This window comes from Astyanax mexicanus, chromosome 5 (assembly GCF_023375975.1).
Source record: "Astyanax mexicanus isolate ESR-SI-001 chromosome 5, AstMex3_surface, whole genome shotgun sequence".
NCBI lineage: Eukaryota > Metazoa > Chordata > Actinopteri > Characiformes > Acestrorhamphidae > Astyanax > Astyanax mexicanus.
Window position 1 is genome coordinate 52,567,004 of NC_064412.1, and position 21,964 is coordinate 52,588,967.

Sequence of the window (21,964 nt, forward strand, 5' to 3'; positions counted from 1 at the left end):
TATTCTTCTTTTTTCCTTTTTTTTTTTTCATTTTTCTTTTTTTATATATATTTTTCTTTGTTCATTTTGCTCATTTAGTCTTCTGAACAGACCACAGATGTTGTGTTGTCTGTCACAGATTTCGTAGTTGGCGCAATGTTGGTATTCCTCATATTTGGCACTTGGAATCTAACCAGTATTGATTTTTAATAGCAGGAATTTATTCGTTTTCCAAAAAAAAAAAAAATATATATATATATATATTTCTATCACAACTATTTTAAACAAACTATGTGAATAAATATGTGAAAACCTTTCCTTTCCTTTCCTTTCCTTTCCCTTATTCCTTTACTTTTTTGATCATCTAAATGATGTGGCCGTTTAAAGAGCTAAACCATATATATATATATTTTTTACTTTGGCATGCAGACACATCAAAATATGCATATTAGACAATCAATAATACCGCCTCCTTGCTGACGTTCGACCATTTGGGTCTCAACGCTATTAGAGGCACACTACTGCACACTCCTTGCCTCCTGAGAGGGGCACTGGGTGATGTATGGGTTTAGAAACACTAAACCCATACATCACCCATTGCCCCACCCAAACTAGCCCTCTCATTTTTTTGTCGTAATGCTGATTGATACTTGATACTAGATATGAGTTTTAGTGTGCACAGAGTAGTCCAACAGTCTAAAGCGCTGCCGCTATAATCAGGAGATCGCTGGTTCGAATCCCGGTCATGCAGCTTGCCACCAGCTGCCGGAGCTCTGAGAGAGCACAATTGGTCTTGCTCTCACTGGGCGGGTAGAGTAGATGGCACTCTTTCCTCTCTCAGCACTCCTAAGGTGATGTCGATCAGCACAAGGCATCTGTGAGCTGATGTATTGGAATGTATCGGGACAATTGGGAGAAAATGGTAAAAAAAACAAAAAAAAAAAACAAGCATAGATGCGGTTTTGAATATCCTATTCATTTCTGCTATTAAAAATCAATCAGGCTAGATCTGCCAAATATTGGATTAATGCTGAACTTTTAAACATGGATTTGCAGCTATTTTGCCAACGAAATTTTTGCTAGCAACATTTTGACAATTTTGTCAGAACTTTAAGTACGATGCGTAGTTTTTAAAGTTATGAAGGCACAGTACATGAAAATCCAAAAATACACTCATTTCTCATTTGCAGATTGCAGTGTGTAAAATAACAAGATAAGGGATATAAGCAAAAAAAAAAAAAAAAAACTTTTTTTTACTTTTTAGAGGTTGCAAGTACTATTTTCAATTTAAAGCACAGTTTTAATCAATTGATCTTTACAATAAATGACTCATTACTGAAATAAAACATTTAGCCATTTACAAATATATTGCTGTTGAATTGTAACATTGTGTGTTAGGTGTTTTTTTTTTTTTTTTTCGTTGTTTTTTTTTTTTCCCTCAAGGAAAAGACATCAAGTTTTTCGTATCAGTAAGTAAGTAGAAATTGAGCGATTTTACATCAATAATACAAAATAGTTGTTTTGAAAAAAATATGTTGTTTGCCAGGTTCTAGGTTGCCAGGTAAATTGGAACAGATTGGAACAGTATGATTTAGAATGTGGGAGTGTTTTTTTTTTTTTCTTTTTCTTTTTAATTTTTTTCTTCTGTTCATCAAATAGTGAAACAGTGGCAGGGAATGTGTTTTTTTTTTTTTTTTTTTTTAATCTGTGTGAAATTCTTGAAACTCTTTTTCAACACTTTTTCCGGGCGTCTCGTTCTAAAAAGGACACAAACAGGAGATATGAACGCTATGAACCCCATCCCTCCCACACAAAAAAATAAAATAAAATAAAAAAATAACATCCTCCCTCTTCAAAAAAAATAAAAATAAATACAAAAAACCCTTTATGCTTTATGATAAACGATAATAAAAATAGATAGATAGACAACTGCCATATGATCACTGATCTATCCATGTGATTATTACAAGTACATAAAATCGGTTAGTATTAAGTTATATTTACAAACACGCCAACAATGACAGACTAAACGAGGTATCCACTAACAGTGTATTAGCACAATGCTCATTTCTCAACTGTGATTTTCCACTTTTCTTGGATGGTGTAGAGATTAATATAGTCCCAAAACAGCTCAATAACAACCACGTCACAATATTTGTATACTGTATATTGGTCAGCCATTATATCATTATTATTATTTTTTTTTTAAACTGGTATACATAGGGGTAGTCCCATTTCATCACCTTTATTCATCCTTTACCTCTTTCTTCCTCTTTCATTTCCTTTCTCTTTCAATCTATCAATCTCTCAAACTTCACAATCACCTGCTTTGCACGTTTTTGTAGTCTCTGTTCTAGATGAAGTTACACACATGTATTTTTTGGACTGTATATGAGAATTTTGCAACAAATTCCAGACATTTTTTTTCTTGATTTTTTTTCTTTCTTTTTTTTTTTTTTTTGCTCCTTTCAACATGACGAGATGGGCATCATGGACTCCTCAGAATTCTTCGAAAAATAAAAAATTCTTCAGACGTTCCGGGCGTAAGTTCGGGGTTTGTGTTGTGTGTTGTTTTTTTTTTTGTTTTTTTTCGCATGGTATATTGTCGTATACTGTCCTGCATAAGCGCTTAAAAGTCTAAGTCGTAGTAATCTACTTCTGTAGCCTACATTTACATATTTACTAATCACACAGCGGTATAGCATCGATCTAACAATAGTCGTAGTAGTAATAATAATCATAGTAATCATAATTATAATAATAATAATAATAATTATAATAGTAGTAAAAGGACAAAAAAGGGACGGAAAAAAGAGAAAGAGATGGAAGCAAAAGAACAGAAGTGTAGTATACTCATAATAACCGTTATAATCATAATAATTATAATAATAATTCGTTGGACAACAAGAGTGATAATAGTGATAGTAAGAGTTGTTGGGGTGGTTAAAGAGGGCGACTGCAGATGCCAGCTCTTTTAAAGCTGCTGTTCCTTTGGGCTTTCCTGGCCAGAAGCCGTCTGGTAGGATTTCAGGCTGGCCAGAGGAATATCGGCCATGTGACCGCCACCGTTGGGGCCGAAATGTCCCTCCGAGACGCCGTAGGCCTTTCTGTCCCCGAATTGCTCCTGGCCGCCGCGCTCGCCCTTCCAGCCGCGGCTCAGCGTGTGGCCGTTCAGAAGTTTGTCTTTGGTCCACTCCTTCTGCCCGCCGTAGGAGGATACGGGCGATTTGGGGGACGGGTATGAAGTCAGGCCGGGTGGCATCCAGCAGTTATCCGAGTGGCCCAGCACCAAACACTCCTGCGTGCACATTTCCGTGGCCTCCACCAGTCCCCTCGGCCCCAGCGGTCCATCTGCGGAAAGAGAGAGAGAGAGAGAGGGAGAGAAAAAGAGAGAGAGAGAGGAATGAAACAGAGGCTGAGGGGAGGCTAATGCAGGTCAGGCGGCGGGCAGGGAAACTGACAAATGCTCCATACAGAGTTCAGCTGACCCCTCTATGCTCTGTGTTTCCTCAGCTGCTGTTGTCGAGGGGCTGGATGAGCTTTGCAGTGCTTCGTTTTTTCTTTTTTGTTTGTTTTTTATGTCTGTTTTACTGAATCTGAAGCTTTCTACTCTACTACTGTTATCAACAAGGAGCTTGACTTTATTGGCATAGCTTAAGGGTAGGCTACATAATGTCCAGTACTGTGGAAAAGACTTGATATATATAAAAAGCTGTTTATCTGTGTAGTAAATGTTTATTTGTTAAAGAAAACATCATCAACAGTATATCAATACAAAAAAAACAATAGACAAACAACACATTGTAATTTCAAGGTTTGAGTTCGATATCTAAGCACTGTCTTGATGAAGACAACGATACTAGTGCATCTCAAAAATTAGAATATCAATGAAAAGTTACTTTCAGTATTTCAGTAATTCAGTGATTTATTATTAAGTGTTTATTCCCTTTATTGATGATGATTATGGATTACAATCGATGACAACCCTAAAAAAGTTTTTTTTCAGAAAATTTGATTATATTACAACATAAGACCAATTGATAAAGACCTTTTGTCAGTGTGGGCAGTGTGCCAAATCCTGCTGGAAAATAAAATCTGCATCTCCATAAAAGTTATCAGCAGAGGGAGGCATGAAGTGCTGTATTTTGTGATTTTGGACTTGATATAAAACACAGTGGATAAACACCAGCAGATGACATGTCTCTTTATCCAAACCATCACTGATTGGTGGAAACTTCACACTAGACCTCAAGTAGTTTGGACTGTGTGTCTCTCCACTCTCCCTCCAGACTCTGATCCCTTGATTTACAAATGAAATTAAATGTAAAATTTACTGATTATCAGTGATGGTTTGGAGAGTCATGTCATCTGCTGGTGTTGATCCACTGTGTTTTATGAACGAGAATGTTAGTTTCTTCTACAGAGAGGCGTAGAAGCACTGTGCCTTTAAAAAAATAGCAATATGCCAAAGTCAGAGTGCACCTGGCTCTTAAAGGGAAAGGCAAGTGACACACTGATTGGTTTATTGCATGTTAAGCCCATAAAATACAGTACAGGGCAAAAGTTTGGACACTCCTTCTCATTCAATGCGTTTCCTCTTGAAGCTCATTGAGAGAATGATGCCAAGAGTGTGCAAAGCAGTAATCGGAGCAAAGGGTGGCTATTTTGAAGAAACTAGAATATATATACATTTTTTTTTCTCTTTTTTGTTAAGTACATAAAACTCCACATGTGTTTATTCCTAGTTTTGATGCTTCAGTGAGAATCTACAATGTAAATAGTCATGAAAAAAAAAAAAAAAAAAACGCATTGAAAAAGAGAAGGTGTGTCCAAACTTTTGGCCTGTACTGTATCTAAACGCATTTATTGAAAGGGCTGTCCATAAATAATTGGACGTACGGTAAAGGTAAAGATGATTAGCTTCTCAGGTGTATCTCTGAAGACCTTTACAGAAGCATAAAATAACTACAGCTGGTCCATCCGAACAGTATGGCCTTGCACACAGATTAAAAATAAATAGAATTTCAAATCAACACACTCCAAGTCATGTGATACAAGTGAACTGAATTTTTGCCAGCGCTCCGTGGCGTGCCCAAGCTCACAGCGGTTGCCAAGAAAGAATGTGAAGCACGAACAGGTCAATTCAAACATGAGACCTTAACACCTTGGACTGTGGGCTTTTGATTCTCAGTTATTATTCTGTACAAACACAAAACATGCCAAAGGCTGAGAGGAGGCTAATCCCCGAATAGAGAAAGGGCAAGGATGAGAGGAGACGGAAATAAAGAATGAGAAAAGCTGCACAGAAGCTCCTGCCACGATGAGTTCATGCCATGAATGGAACCTTAACATGATTGTTTAGACAAAAAGAGAGCCTGTTTTAAAAAATATATATTTATACCCATTATTAGTGCTGTTGTGCTTGAATGAGCGTGAAAGCTTAAATAAACTGTGTGCTGTAACTAAACTATCATACCACTTATGACAAAAAAAAAAAAAATGGAATGATGAGTATTTCTAGGGCCAATACCAATGGAGGGCAAGGCCAGATGCCACATTTATCTCTATAGTATTTTGTACATACCCTCTAAACATGAAATGTGCATTGCTTTTTGGAATCAAACACATTTAGAATGCTTACAAACAAGTTTGAAAAAAGTACTGGGTTATGAGTTGAGCACTCTTAAGAGGGTATCTGGTTAGAGACATGCCTGAAAAGTCTTTACTGTGCTCCCCACACAATACAGATTCAAGACACATTGATAGTTTTTGAATTATAAAGATGAGAGATGAAAAAGCAGGTTTTGTGATGCATTAGCAAGAGGTGAGACTTTTCAGATTGTGGCATCACATACTCATATACATTAGATTGTTAAACTTGGGGACATTTCATGTATTTTTTTTTTTTTTTTTTTTTACCAAACCATTTACATTTCCATGTTTGCTCTTATGACTCATGTTTGGTAACTTATGGCTCAACAAAAACGACAAATAACGTCATACAGAGTGTCTGTTATTGCGACCAACAGACCAATAATGTTGCCAACCAATATTTTTTTGTATGATTTACTTTTTTTATTGATGATTCCTTAAGTTTTTATTGGGAACATTAAACAATCTGCTTAAATGTAAAAAAAAAACTAAACAAAAAAAAAAACATGTAAATATCAGTTAAAGAAAAGAAAAAGTAAAAAAAAAATAATAATAATGAACTGTAAAACTATAGAAATACAGTTTATAGTCATCTATACGACCATAACTTTTTAACAGTAAGAAAAAAAATTGATCATAGAAATCTTGTTGCCACTTGTTCTTTAAAATGTTTTATGGGGTGGTCTGAACAAATACTGCCTGAAAGATACAAATTATTATGTGGAATTAATAGTTAATTAAAATGATTTAATTTATGATTTGTTGTACTTTTTTACATCAAATAATTAAAAGTAACTATGTCACTTTTACTCAAAGTACATTTTGAAAAAATTTAGTATTTTTTGCTTTTACTCGAGTGGATTCTTAGAAGGGTACTTTTACTTATTTGATGTAAAAAGTACAACAAATCATAAATTAAATCAGTAAAAGTATCTTTCTAAAAATCCACTCGAGTAAAAGTAAAAAAGTACTCTATTTAAAATGTACTTTGAGTAAAAGTTACATAGTTACTTTTATTTATTTGATGTAAAAAGTACAACAAATCTCAAACTAAATCAGTTTTAATTAACTATTAATTCCACATAATAATTTGGATTCTTCAGGCAGTATTTGTACTTTTACTTTTACTTGAGTAAAGTTTTAGCAAAGTAAAGGTACTTTTACTTAATTACAATTTTTCAGTACTTTTTCCACCTCTGCTGGTACCAGACTGCAGCAACATTCACTAGGCAAACAGAGAAAATCAATGTATGAACACACAAAAAAGGCTATTTTATATTGAAAAAGTTACATTTTTGCAATTAAACACCTGAACAGATCTCCTACCAGCCCTGCCTCGCGATTCTGCTGCGCTCTGTTTCTTCCTTTCTGTAGTTATTATTTCAATTTACTTCAGACAACCGATCCGCTCAAATAAAAAATGCAGCCACTCAAGTTTTTGCTTCAACAAAACCTAATTGTGTAAAACAGTGTTGCTTCATTAGAGTGAGTTATTGCAGGATCATGTATTATTCATGGCCAGCCCCAGCCAGCAAGTGTTAATTTATGTTCAGAGAAAACAACAGAGACTTCAGAGAGACCAGCATATTGCTTCATAAAGAGGCGTCTACGTTCATATTAACACATCAAAAGTGAGGCCGTTTCCCTTGACATGCGCAAACTCTGATCTTCAGTATTAGAGACGCCGAGGTTAGACCAACGAGGTCCAGCAACCAAATTAAAGCACTAATCAAAATAGAATTCATCAAATTTGCAATTTTCCCCGAACACCAAGCTCAGTCCATAAGCCAGAGTGTGTTTGCTTTTGTAGTTTTGCTCTGGCGTTATGTTGCAGTGGGGTCACATTATATATATATATTCACATTTCCTAAAGGAGGACACTGATGATTGTGCACACAAAAAAAAAGAATGATATTAAAAAAAAAAAAACGTTTTTTTGTCTGTTTTGGCCCACCATACACGTGAATACACAGTTTTCAATAACTGAAAATAAATATGACAACACTTTCTATGAAATCATGTCTATTGGACTATCTAACAATATGTTTATAACCCATTATAATGCATTTATAAAGCTTTATATGCATAATCATAACCATAATGCATAATCAGCTGTGTTTATAAGATGCTATACTGTATGTCAAAACCTGGAACCTTTAATCACTCATGAATTATACTTGATATATGTGTAAAAATATTATAATAACATATCAACTGGGAATTAATAGTCACTGACATATGAAATTTAACCCAGAACCCATTATATTCACAATTTATAGCGCATAACAAACATGTTTATAATGCCTTATAAATGCATTATAATGTGTTGTGATAATGTTTGCAGAGTCTAATAAACATAGAATAATAAACAATCATAGAAAGTGTTACCCTAAATATTATTCCAAATGTATGACAATGTACAGTGTATCCATGTTTATAATGCATTATGAATTGTGATCATAATCAAGCATTATCAGCTGTGCTTAAAAGAACCTCAACAAAGCTGCCTACATACATAAACATACACTGAGGCATGCTATAATTACTGTTATCCGCTCATGAACTACATTTATAGTACATATTATAACAGCTTACATTGTTTTATAATTAAGGTATTGTGTGTCATGTTATAATCCACGTAAAGTGACACAATGGGAACATATTCATTGTGACAGATATTTGATTTTTTGGTAACACTTTCTTTGAATGTCATCTCTATAAGACTCTATAAACATACTCATAACACATTATAATGCATTCAAAAGGCATTATAAACTTGGCTATACATACTTATAAACAAATATATATATATATATAATTCATTATAGCATTGTTTACTATGCATCATGAACTGTGATTATAATGCATTAATAGCTGTGTTTATAACATGTTAAACACCAATACCAAGAAACTCAGTCCCTGCTTGCAGACTTCATTATGTCTAAAAAAGCTTTCAACTCATAAACACCCCCTAAATAATCTTTTAACCACTCATAAATTATTCTTGTCTTGAATATAATATTAATTATTGTCAATTAAAATGTATTATAACAGGTCTTTGTGCGCTCTAAGTAAAGTGCCAGACTTTCATTGTAGGACTAGATTATTAATGATAGAGATAGATATACTGTTTTAACATATATATTATAAACACAGCTTATAATGTTTTATGATCACAGGTCATAATGCTTAACAAACATGGCTATAATGGGTTATGCATTTTTATAAACATTTATAGCCATGCTTATAATGCCTTATGAATGCATTATAATATGTTACGAATGTGGTTATAGTGTCTAATAAAGATGACATTCATAGAAAGTGTTACCGATTTTTTTTTGTAATCATGATGTGTGACATTGTATTATATTATATTCACAATTTGCAATGCCTGATAAACACACGTATGACCACGTTAGTTGTATAACCATGTTAGTTGTATAACCATGCCTTATGAATGCATTATAATGTGTTATGGATGTGAGTTATGGGTATGAGTCAAACAGATATGACATTTATATAAATTGTTACCACAAATCTTAGGTAATGGACATGTCTTCGATGATGAACTGCATTAAAGATAAGGCAGATATTGGAGAATTGTATAATATATATATATATATATATATATATATATATATATATATATATATATATATATATATATATATATATATATATATATATAAATATATTCGCTGAACTGTTCCTCTGAAAATAAAAGGCTTTATATAGAAGTCCCAGATTGATGCCTCTGTATTTTAACTCTGCAGTCCCGCTGTGTGTGTTGTGTGTAATCTTTCAGCAGGTGCAGGTTTAGGTCTGGCTGCTAAAGGGGTCGACAGGCTGCGGCTGATAACAGAGAGAAAAAGAGAGAGAGAGAAAGAGAGAGAGAGAGAGAGACTCGCTTAACCGCACCGGAGCACCTCTGCCAAATCCATACAAACCAACACGCTTCAGTGCGCACTCAAAACAGCAGCGTCTCGCACCCAGTCAGCACATGAACACAGAGCTCAATTGGCTTGGCTTTCCATCAGAAAGCAGCATGAGGTGTGCGCTGTAAAATAAAATAACAGCTACACTAACAAAATGATGCACCAAATTTGCTAAGATAACAAACGTATACACTATACTTCTCCTTGGCTCAACTGTGCCAACTGTGAAGCATGGGGGTGGACGTATCACATCCAATGCTTTTAGAATGGCCTCAATGGCCTCACAGTTCTCTGATCTAAGCATCAAAGAGAAACTGTGAATAAAGTTGTGCAGCAAGACAACCCTCAAGAAAATCTTAGACCTAAAAGGCCTAGAGGCCTTCGGAAAAATAGGAATAGCATTGAATTCCAGCTACAAGAACCAAAAGATTTTTAGAGCTTTGGCAAAAACTGAGATTTCTGTTAAAGTACTGAATTTGCAAAGTATTCAAAATCCAAATTTTAGATGATATATGAGACTCAAAAAGACTGAAAATAAGATGAAAAAAAAAACGCATATATATTTCACCACTGTCAAATGCAAAAAAAAATAAAATAAATAAAATACATCCCAAAAGTATTGTATGGAGCTTCATCATTCCAGAAAAACAAAGTTCCACAGCTCCAGATGTCAGCACTGCGGAGCTTTATACCCCTGTAGCACAAAGCTAGCTAGCATTCGGCATAGAGCAGAATTATGTTTATGTTTCAGATGTGGTTCAGATAGTACTTTTGTATGGGACTAGACAATCTGTATGTGTGTGCATTTGCACATCTATGTCAGCAATAGAGGCAACCGCAATAAGGTGAATGCATTTATTAGAAAGCCTGTCCACATAGCATTAAGCTATGGAGCAGTGGAACTGGGAATGAATGGTAGTTGCTCTGACGAACGGTGTCTGTGATCGAAAATGAAATGAATGTGAGACAATAATATTATCTCAGCATTTAATGATGAATGAAACAATATAAAGACCACTAGAGCCGAGCCCGAGTCAAGACCAAGACAAAGGAAAAATCGAGACCAAGATCAGGAACAAGACCAGATTGCAAGAATCCAAAATAAAAACAAGAAATGATCTTCTTTACTTATTAAAATTATGCTTAATCTGTGAATTCAAAATTAGAAGTCACCACATGAAGTCAACCGAATCCAATTCTGTTATAATTCTGTCTGATTTTTATTATAAATTGTGAAAACATTCACTAATTGCCCTTAAACGATGAAACATAACAGCTGGTCGCTAGCTTTAGTTCTGTGCCCGGTAACATTAGTGTGTTAGCTAGCTCTTCGCTAAGGTTAGCTAACTCATCGCTAAGGTTGGCCAGCTCATTGCTAAGGTTGGCTAGCTCATCGCTAAGAGTAGTTCTTTCCTCTGTATCATTAGATTGTTAGCTAACTCATCGCTAATGGTAGTTTTCTCCCTAGCAACATTAGTATGTTAGCTATTAGCTAAAGTTAGCTATTCGATATTTAGAGATTCTAGACTTGACTTCAGGATTCAGACTGCAAACTCAAAATTAGACTCCAAACGTGCACCCAGAAACTAAAGACTCAACACAAAATCAAACCCAAGACAATGTCGAGTCCGAGACAAGACTTTGTTTTTGGTCTTGAGACTGAGACTAGACTCGACTCCTACAACACTAGACAACACTAGACTGCTACCATAAATAATCCTATATTCACCATGCTCTCATGTAATGTACCTTTGCAGTCTTGTTACTTTTGCTTTCCTCCAACTGCATGATCCAAAAACCATGAAATTTATGAACGTCTATTTTGACAAATTGCGTTGCAAAAGGTAATAAACAGGATGAAAAACAATAAAAAAGCATCTCAGTGTTGAGTGAGGTTTCCAAACTGTAGTCGGTCCAGATCAATAGAGCAATTCACTGCATATCAAATTAAAATACATCGCCAAGCATATTTAAAATTACATTCGGTGCTCTTGTATCACTGTTCCAAACGGCATAATCAAATATTGTTCGGTTTAACATAAAATATATTTCCAATAAAGTGGCACTCAGTGAAACCCTGATGCGGGCTAATATTGCTGGAGCCTGGCTAATGCAATAACACAGAGACCACTGCAGATTCAGCCTGTCATATTCTGATCTTAAACAAGTGATAAAAAGACATTACACGGGCAGAGATTTTAACTCTTTATATCTTGTCCACACTAATATGGAGACAACTGAAAAGTTTGCTTTTGTTTTGTCCTTTTGTCCACACTGAGTCATGGGGGGACACTACACCAGGGACTTGGGATGTAAGAGGGCTACAGGCCTAAATGCATTAATACTTTGGCACGTTAGTATCTAAACAGCACAACATTTTGCGTGCCTCAGCATAGTATACTGACCTGCTCGTTCATGCTGTGAAGGTTCTCCAGCAGCTCATTTAAGGAAATAGCAATATTATTCTATTCTTTATTGTGTTTATTTTGTTTAATGTTGATGTAAAAGCTGGATTTGTACAATGCGGATGGTGCTCCTGCTTGGTTAAGACAGGATTAGGCAGCTGACTGTTGACTATTGTCATGTTTTTATTCAGTCAGTGGCGCACCAGTGTTTCCCGACACCAAGATATAGAGATTTGTGATTCAACACAGATTTACGGCCTAGAGATTTAAGACTTGACTTAAAAATGGGAGAACTTTTGAAATTAAATAATAATAATAATAATTATATATTTCCAGTCAATGGAAGTTCAACATGGCACCTCATGGCAAAGAATACTCTGAGGATTGAGAAATAGAAAATATGGCCTGGCATAACAGGAAAGAGGGAAAGATAGTAAGAGGAATAAAAAAGGAAGTTAATACATAGAATCAGAATAACTAGAAGAGTGGTAACACCAGCCAGTGCTCAACCTCACTCACACGATAACACCTAACAACTTCATTTTCAAGCGTTTTGAGTCAATCCCTGATTTGTGTGTTCTTAAAACTCAAGTTGGTGACTCAAAACTCAAGTCGTATTCGGTTCTCAGAGACTCAGGACTTAAGTTCAAAATTCAGACTACAAGACTCAAGACTAGAGACTCAACACAGACTCAAATAATAAACGGTATATAAGTGGTATAAAATCATAACTGCATACTTATAACAGTTTTGAAGATAAAAACAAGTCTTGAACACCAGATTTGAGAGTAAAGCATGACATATATATGATATATTGCCCATAGTTAAGGAAAAACAAGATTTGATTTGGAACAAATGCCAAAGCATCTTGTACCTACTCTTGGATTTACATTAAAAAGAAACAGGGCGGTATTGTAAGGCCTGTAACTCTGCACAAGGTCACCTGAAATGAAAGATCAGTTTCTTACAGGAAAAAAAAAAAAAAACTTCTTTGCAAACTCTGTGCCTTCAGTGATGTGTGTTTTTATCTGCAGGGCTTTACTACTGAAATGACTTCCATATATTAAACTTCTTCTGACAGATAGGTATTCCTCTCCAGACTCCATTTGCCACTGCTGAAGCCAGAAAGCAATAAGATACGTGTTATCAAATACATCAAATACACTGCTACTGTCTACACAGATGTAGAGTTAATGTGTGTTTAGAGTATAAATCTATTAAAGGAATATATATTTTTTATTTAGTTTATTAGTAACAGCATTTTTGGTGCTGGAATTGTACTTTTTTGTAAAACAGAAATATTCTCATTGTAAAGTCAGGGATCAACTGAAAATGGCCACATCTCACATCTGTATAAGTTGTTAGGTGTTATCTTGTGAGTGAGGTTAAACACTGGCTGGTGTGCTTATGACAAGAGAGTGTTACCACTCTACTTCTAGTTATTCTGATTCTATGTATTAATTTTCTTCTTTATTCCTCTTACTATCTTCCCCTTATACACAGGAAATTTGGCAGTGTTAAATCAACACTGTTAGTGTTAAATCAACACTAATAAGTGTTGATTTAACACTAATAAGTGTTGATTTAATACTAACAGTGTTGATTTAACACTGCAAAATTTCCTGTGTACCTGTTATCCCAGGCCATCTTTTCTATTTCTCAATCCTCAGAGAGTTCTTTGCCATGAGGTGCCACGTTGGCCTTCCATTGACCAGAATTTCTCCAAATTTTCTCCCATTTAGCTAAGCTGTTTATTCCACCCATTCAGCTATTATTCAGCTGTATATCCCCCTTCATCACTAGTGATGCTTTAACACAAGGAGGGTGAAGACTAGCAAACGCCTCCTCTGATACATGTGAAGTCAGACGCTGCCTCTTTTGGAGAAAAGTGCAGCGACTCAGTTCCGATACATCAGCTCACAGATGCAGCCTTGCGCTGATCGACATCACCCTAGAAGGGATGAGGGAAAAGAGAGCCATCTACTCTACCCACCCAGAGAGAATTAGCAAGGCCAATTGTGCTTTCTCAGGGCTCTGGCAGCTGATGGCAAGCTGCATGACTGGGATTCGAACCAGCAATCTCCCAATCATAGAGAATCATGACTAAAAACGGCCAACAAGGAGGGAATATAACACAATTTAGCACCATTTGAACATGTTCACTGTGAGGTGTACTTACTTGTGTTGCCAGATATTTAGAAATTAATGGCTGTGTGTTGAGTGTGCAGTAAATCTATATCTATAGTGTTGTTGTTCGATAAAAAGATAAACTATTTGCAGAAATGTGAGGGGTGTATTCGCCATGTCACACACCTACAGCTCTCACGTACCTCTCACTCACACCTTTTCCCACTATTCACCATTCCTGTCGTTCACACTGAGACGGACTAGAATAAAGGCTGGATGGCGCGTGTCCAGCAGCAGCAGCGTCTGAATTTCATTTAGATTCCTGTATTGGAGTCAGTGTGTGCACTGTTACAGTGTGATGAAGCGCAGAATGCTTTATCCTCCCTATTTACTTTTCTTTTGTCCTCTTTTCTCTTCTTTACTTTTGTGTCCTTTTCTTTTGTCGCTATTCTATTCTCTTTTCTACTTTTTGTTCTTTTTCTTTGATAGTTTTTTTTTTCTGTGATGCTCAGCTTTTTTGGATGTTTTGAATATGTTCTGTTTAACCATAGATAGATGGTTTTAGATCATTTCTAAAAACCCTAACAATACTGATATCATTTTTAAATCCGTAAAAAAAGTATATATACTGTATATATTGTGTATAGTGGTATTTTGTCTTGAGAGAAGTCTATATTGTATTTGTTTTGCAATTGACTGTTACCCTTTACGAGTAACACCCTTTTTTTTTACATTGTAAACTCAATTAACATTTTAATGTAATTAGGTGACAATGTAAGTTTTAAACAAACCAGAATATGTTTTATTATGTTGTTTTAGATTCCTCTGAATAAGTAGCACGTTTCTCTTTGAGGACAGATCTGCAGACCCTTGGGGAGATTTTAATATCAATGTCTTCATGAGGTAGAGTCACCTGGAATAGTTTTCTCAGCGTCTTGAAAGCAAGAGTTCCTGGAGGTGCTGAACAATAGTTGCTGCTTTTCTTTTCTTCACGCTGTGAAACTCCAGCTCATCCCAATTAAATCACCTCAAATCACCTCAATCTCAGTTCATCAGGTTTAGATCAGGGGATTAATGTAGAGGCCAAACTTTTTTGTTTGTTTCTTTTTACATACATACATACAGTAATTCTATTTAAATCCCTTAATTGTTTTTTTATGTATTTTATGTATGTTAATCTGAAATATAGAAAATATATGAGAATATGTTACCAAATTTTTGACTGGTACTGTATGCACTTAATATTCTGCACATATTATTTTGGTAGATTTTATTGGTTTGTTAGATTACATATTTGTTTTAGGTAATTTATGATTCTTTTTTTTTTAGAACTTGTTTTTAAATAAATGTTTTAAGTGTTTAGAATGTTTACAGGATGCTAAATAAAACCTTTGTAAAATAAAAATCAAACAAATATTTTATTGCAATAGTGTGTTCTTGAAATGAATAAAATTAAATAAGGGGTACCACTTTAAAATAAGACTACCTTTATAAAGGGTTTATAAATGGTTTACAATTAGTTTATTAATGTTTATTAACTAATCAGGTTGTAAATGCCTTAAAAATATTTAATAATCAGTTATAACACATACATAGAAAGGCCAACAATGACCTGTTGTTTGTTAAATAGTGAACTAAATTACACAGCCATCTATATTGTTGCCCTTTCTACGTATGTGTTATAACTGATTATTAATGATTTTTACGACATTTACAACCTAATTCGTAACCATTAATAAACTAATTGTAAACCATTTATAAACCCTTTATAAAGGTAGTCTTATTTTAAAGTGGTACCAAATAAGCTCATATGAGCAAAAATTACCCTCAAATATTGTGAGAGAATGTAAAATAAAATTGCCGCCCCACCTACAGATTAATCAGTTAATCAGCTATAAGTGTTGCACTTTACCCTGCTTCAACTCAACCAAGACCACCTGTCCAACTCAACCCCCACAGCCCCACAACCCCACAGCCCCCACAGCCCCGTCACACTGCACACATCTCAGAGTGAAAGTTAAAGGAAAGCTGGGCAGAGTTTTCTGATTGCTCGGACTGAGGATGAGGATGAGGATGATTACCTCCCCCCTCCCCTTCCCCCCCACTGCACCGCGGTCACGGCAGAGTCCCTATCAGTCCTGATAATGGGCTGCGGGAACGGCACGCAGCACGGCATTATGGGACTGACACCGGGAATCATGGGGGATGAATTAGAGGCTGAATCGTGGTGACAGGAAAATGAATTTTACAAATTAGATCGGAAAGAGAGATGGTGGACGACGGGAGGGAGAGAGAATGAGAGAAAGAGAGAGAAGTGGAGAAAGTGGAGGCCAGAATTGTAGCAGAATTGGAAAGAGAATGGAAGCCAAAGACAAAGAGAAAATAGGGAAAGAAGAAAAAGGAGAGAGAGAGAGAGAGAGAGAGAGAGAGCAATGAAAAGAGACAAAAGAATGTGAGGAAGAGACAAAAGTGAAAGGAAAGGAAGGAGAGAGAGGGTGAGAGAGTAAAAGAGAGAGGGTGGGAGTGATAAAAAGGCAGAAACAAGAGAATAGGAGTGAAAGACAGAAAGAGAGAGAAAAAAAAGAGAAAGAAAAGGAAAGAGAGAAAGAGTTGGGAAGTGAATTGGAGCAATAGAAAGAGAAGAAAACTGATGATGGAGCAGGGTGAAGAGAGGGTGAATGAGAAAGAGGATGGGAGTGATAGAAAGGAAAGGAAGGAGTGCAAAAGGTGGGAAGTGTATTACAGCAATGGGAAGAAAAGGAGAAAGAGAAATGGGAAAGAACAGGTTGGAGAGAGAGAGAGTGAAAGAGAGAGAGAGAGAGAGAGAGAGAGAGAGAGAGAGAGAGAGAGAGAGAGTGTGTGTTCTGTAACAGCGCATTACTTGCGGGAGAGCGTTCAAACCGCAGTAACGTTACGCTGAATTTGAGGGGATTTTCGATTTGGGACGGCCGACCCAGGCTCACCATAAGAGAGGGAGGAAAAGAAAAAAGAGGGGAAGAAAAGAAAAAAGTCCCCCTTTCACTGAAGAACACAATTTCACCCCGGAATGTGGAGTGCAAATACATTTCCTTCATTTGAATGGGGCTGCTCTTCATCTGAATACATTCCCTCTTCCTGAAAGGATATTTTTCCCGGCCGGTCTCAGCTGGACTTCCTGAATCAGCTCCGGAATTATTATTAGAAGACAAAAAGAAAGAAAAGAAGAGGTTAAATATTAACTCGCTTATTCTGATTAATTCTGATTATTTTACATTTTTTTTATTTTATTTTGAACAAAGCTACAAATGAAAGCATATCCTCAATTTATATTTTTACATGCTATAAATCCAAATGCTGGCTGGACACCCCTTATAAATAATGCTATATTCTGATATTATAATTTACACTAATTAATGACAAAGATTAGCAAAATAATTCTCTGACAATTAGCTTGTCTAGTCCCTGTATAGAAGTATGCCAAAAGAATAGGGCCCTCTGAAGCAGGTATGGTCTATAGATAGGTACAAAGCCCCCTAGCATTGAGCAATACTTGGGTGGTCAATACTGGGTTGAAGTGGGTGGTCTTCCTACTGAAGCTCTTCTGGCTTAAAACAATCAAATCCTCACAGCAATGCTCCAGAATCTTTATTCTGGAAGAAATATTGAATGATGAGGATACTCAATGAAGCATTTAGTTGACTCTTATCTGGGGAGCTGTTAACTTGTAGTTTCTGAGGCTGGTAACTCTGATGAACTTATCCTGTACAACAGAGATGACTCTTGCTCTTTCTTTTCTGGAGTGGTCCTGATGAGAGCCAGTTCCATCATAACGTTTTTCATGGTCTATGCAACTGCACGTGATGATTTTTCGGATTGACTGACCTTCATTTCTTAGTGAAACAAAAAATATATATACTGTATATATATATTTTTTCTTGACTTGAGTTGAGTAGTTCGTGCTATAATATGGATTAGAACAGTCCTCAAATATTTACTATTCACTGTATTTCACCAACTCTTCCTGTTCACAACTTTACAACAAAGAAATGCAATTAATGAACTCTTGACAGTTCAGCACAGCTGTTAACTGAAGAACAAGTGCTCACATCTGTAGCACTGAGCTGTCGATAGTTTGCCCATGGCAGGATGTATTGTTACTTTTGTGATTTGGTCAACATAATGTTGGCTTTTAAGGTAGACAATACATAACAGCTGCTTGTTTTTTTTTTTTGTTTTTTTTTTTTTTGGACATAGACGATGTCAGACTTAGGTGGTGGCCGATGCTAAATCCTTTTCCTTTTCTCCTTGAGAGCCAATGAGAGCAGCGGTCATTAATATATATATATATATGTATACATTTATAAAAGCAACACCCCCAAAATGATTTTATTTTATTTCTTTATTTTTATTTTTTTTTTACAGAGTAGTATTGTATAATGGACAGTATAAAACCATGCTTTATGATTTTTTTTTTTTTTTTTGTGATTAATATGCAAAATAGGTCTCTTTTAGGTCTCCATCTGTACATATTTCTCCATATCTCTTCAGTACACTGACCTTGCATATCTTGTCAGAAATTCTCCAGTGGCGATAGTAATGGTGTTTTTTGTGTGTATTGCAGAGAGTCAGTCCACGGTTTAGCAACAAAGAATAAAGTGCAGGAATGTTACAGATGTGTAAAACTGTAGATCTGAACATATGTGTGCATGTTTTAATGTGTACAGTGTATCCTTTGAGTAGATGTGGACATAAAGGTGTGCGATGTGGGTGGGTGTGTGGGTGGGTGTGTGTGTGGGTGTGTGTGTGGGCGGTACAAGGCCTTAAATATGAAATTTCTCAATAAATAAATATATAAATTGGACAATAGGCTCATTATCTCGGTCTGTGTGCACGGAACTTGGCTTCAGATCCAATGATTTTTTTTTTTTTTTTTCGTGTTCTGTTCTTGAGGAGCCTGTGTGTGAGAGAGAGTGTGTGTGTGTGTGTGTGTGTGTGAGTGCACACACAGTGGTCTTAGTCATTTTCAACCAGAACCATTCGATCATTTGCTTCGGCCCTATTTTCTGCTTTGCCTCTTCCGTAATGATACCATTTCTATCAGCGAGTGAGATTGATTGGGCTGAATGACCTCGCAGTCCTGCCACGTTAACTAAATTACCCCGGCTCTAAAGTGTCCCCCAGCCCACTTCATTTCTGATTTTCTATTCCGCTGACAGGGCCGCGTCTGCCATTAACATGCAGATTGGAGCTCCAGGAGACGCGTTCTGAACAGGCATTCGCACAGGCAGCCCTCATCATCCATCACTTGGCAATGAGACCCAAAAACAATGCCTGATTGGGACTGGTTTTAAAGCTGGGAACCAAAGCTTTCAGTGCATCTCCTGAAGCATGGCAGATGATGTTAAGTTAAGGACGTGGCTTTGTCTTGGCGAACAAATCTGAACAGTCTGAAAACTCCAACAATGAAAAAAATAACTTTATAGTGCAACAGTTAGTTCTGCTCACACTGAGTCTGAGCTGCTGCAAAGCCTTGAGGTGCTTTCACACCTGCCTAGTTTGGTCTGGACCATCATAGGCACCATAGGTGGTGGTCCTGGTGTAGAGTGTTTTTTGGACTTTTGGACCAATTGCAGAAAACTGAGACAGGCTGTCATCAGCCTTTATGAATGATTGAATGAATGAAGTTCAACTTATATAGCGCCTTTCTAGAAACCCAAGAACACTTTAAAACTGACACATTTTACTCACAACCGTTCATACTCAGCACTCATCCACACACCGGTGAGAAACGGCAGCCAATAGCGCACAGCATACTCTCAACCGGAAACAACCGTCCACTTGGAGGACTGCATAGGGCACTACTGCATTTACCCAGGCCGTATCGGCGCACAGTCATACACACATTTACACACACAAACATACAAACACAGCACAACCGTTACACATACATAACAGTATTCAATTTTTCTGGGCAATTTAGAGTATCCAATTTACCAGATCAATTTAGAGTTTTTTTTTCATATATTCTGGGCAATTTAGAGAATCCAATTTACCAGAAAAATATAAATTTTTTTGTTGTTTTCGTTTTGTGTTTTTCTGGGCAATTTAGAGTATCCAATTTATGTAATCTCCATGTTTTTGGACTGTGGGAGGAAACCGGTAGATTTATTCCTGAACTCTGACGCTATTTTAACGGTGCAAGGCTTGAAAATAGACTGATGCTGGGGTGTAAGATAGCAAAGAGCCTTGCAATGCACCTTGTGTGCACATATATATGTATGTGCGCGTATGTATATATATATATATATATATATATATATATATATATATATATATGACTCATGATTGAAGAACATTATACTTCAAAACATAGCATAAGTGTCCTTCAAGAGTTCTTCAATGAAAATGGTCCAAACCACTTGTTGGATGGGTATACAGCATTCCAATCAATCCAAAGAATAATATTGGAAAAGTTAATACTAAAGTTGTTGAAAGATTAAGCGACCAATGAGAAGAATATTTAAATAACTGTTAAACCATTTAAAGTGAAGTAAAGTAAATGCTGCCCTATAAATATTCATGGAGATCAGACCACAAGAATTAATCACATAGCATCAGATAAAAACATCATTTATTAGCATGAAAGAGATATTTGAGTTGGAACGGTTCTGTATGTATACAGAACTTCTCGTTTTCTAAAGAACCCTTGAAGGACTCTTCCTTTTCTATAAAGGCATGCCCACATGCTTCACAAATATGTATATATATATGATTCATGCATAAAAAAAGATATATATATATGCGTTTGAAAAGAACCCAAGATGTCCTTGAGCGTTTGACACGTAGTGTGTATAGCTATGTAAGCTATGCATGGAGAGACTTTGACAGGTTGTTTAATTGATTGAAGCGATGCCACCATGCAATGCGAAGAAGACGCAGCGGCGTGAGGAAACCATTGGTGCTCGATTAATGTATAGCTGAATCTATTAGTTCGGATGTTAAAGCGCCATGACTAAACCTGCCTTAATTCTACTCCTACAGTCCGACGGAGCTTTAGAAGAAGATTATCATATCCAAGAAAGATTATTCCCGCTGTGTTCCGTGGAACACGCATAGCTGCTCCGCGATCAAAGGTTACATCTCAGGTTGGATTTGAATTGAAAGTTGTAAAATTACTTTGCGCTCCAGTTCTGCGCCATCGGAAAGGTCACGGCGTCCAAGGTGAATCCAATCAGGAGCACAAAACAGTGTAGACTTTCAACTTCGATTAGGGGAATGCATGGAGGAGAAAGAAGAACAAGAAGAAGAAGGGGAAGAAGAGATCGTTTAAAAGGAAAGAAAGAAAAAAAACTCTCTCCAAGACTTCTATACGGTTTTCTTTTCTTCATCTTTTCTTTCCCCCCGCCCCCTATATACAGTATATCGTGTTTACAAGTATGCGCCGTGAATGATTTATTCCTTCATGAATAAGCCCCATTCACCAGCGCAGTGACCTACATAAAGTCAACTCTATCGTCCTCGTCAGTGAAAAATACAGGGCTTTTGTTGTGTAAAATACAGTGTTGTTCTGTATTTTAGCTTTGGCCATCCATCCTTTTATTCGGAGCCACTCGCTTCCCGCCTGTGCCGCTGCTGAATATGAATGAGTCCGGAGCTTTGCTGCTGCTGCTGCTGCCGCCTTGCTGCTGCCGGAGTTTCGAATGATAACCACCACAGCTACGTTTTTTGCGCTCAAAGAAGAGAGAAAAAAGACAGAGAGTGAGAGAGAGAGAGAAAGAGAGAGAGAGAGGAACTACCACATCATCAGAGTTTTTCGTTGAGTTTGACACCTCCTCATTCATACAGCAGCTTCAGCCTGAAAGGGAAGTCAGATAATACGAGCTAAAC

The 21,964-nt window shown here is 36.4% G+C and overlaps 1 protein-coding gene across 1 annotated transcript in view; it reads right to left on the bottom strand.

Moving 5' to 3' along the window:
• Window positions 1–1,658: 1,658 nt before the first annotated feature.
• LOC103043300 (protocadherin-9) overlaps window positions 1,659–21,964 on the bottom strand; it is a 465,410-nt gene continuing 445,104 nt past the window's right edge. The window contains exon 5 of the mRNA XM_022675410.2: window positions 1,659–3,330. Within this exon, the coding sequence (XP_022531131.1) occupies window positions 2,954–3,330 (377 nt within the window). The 3' untranslated portion in view covers window positions 1,659–2,953. The remainder of the gene's footprint in view (window positions 3,331–21,964) is intronic.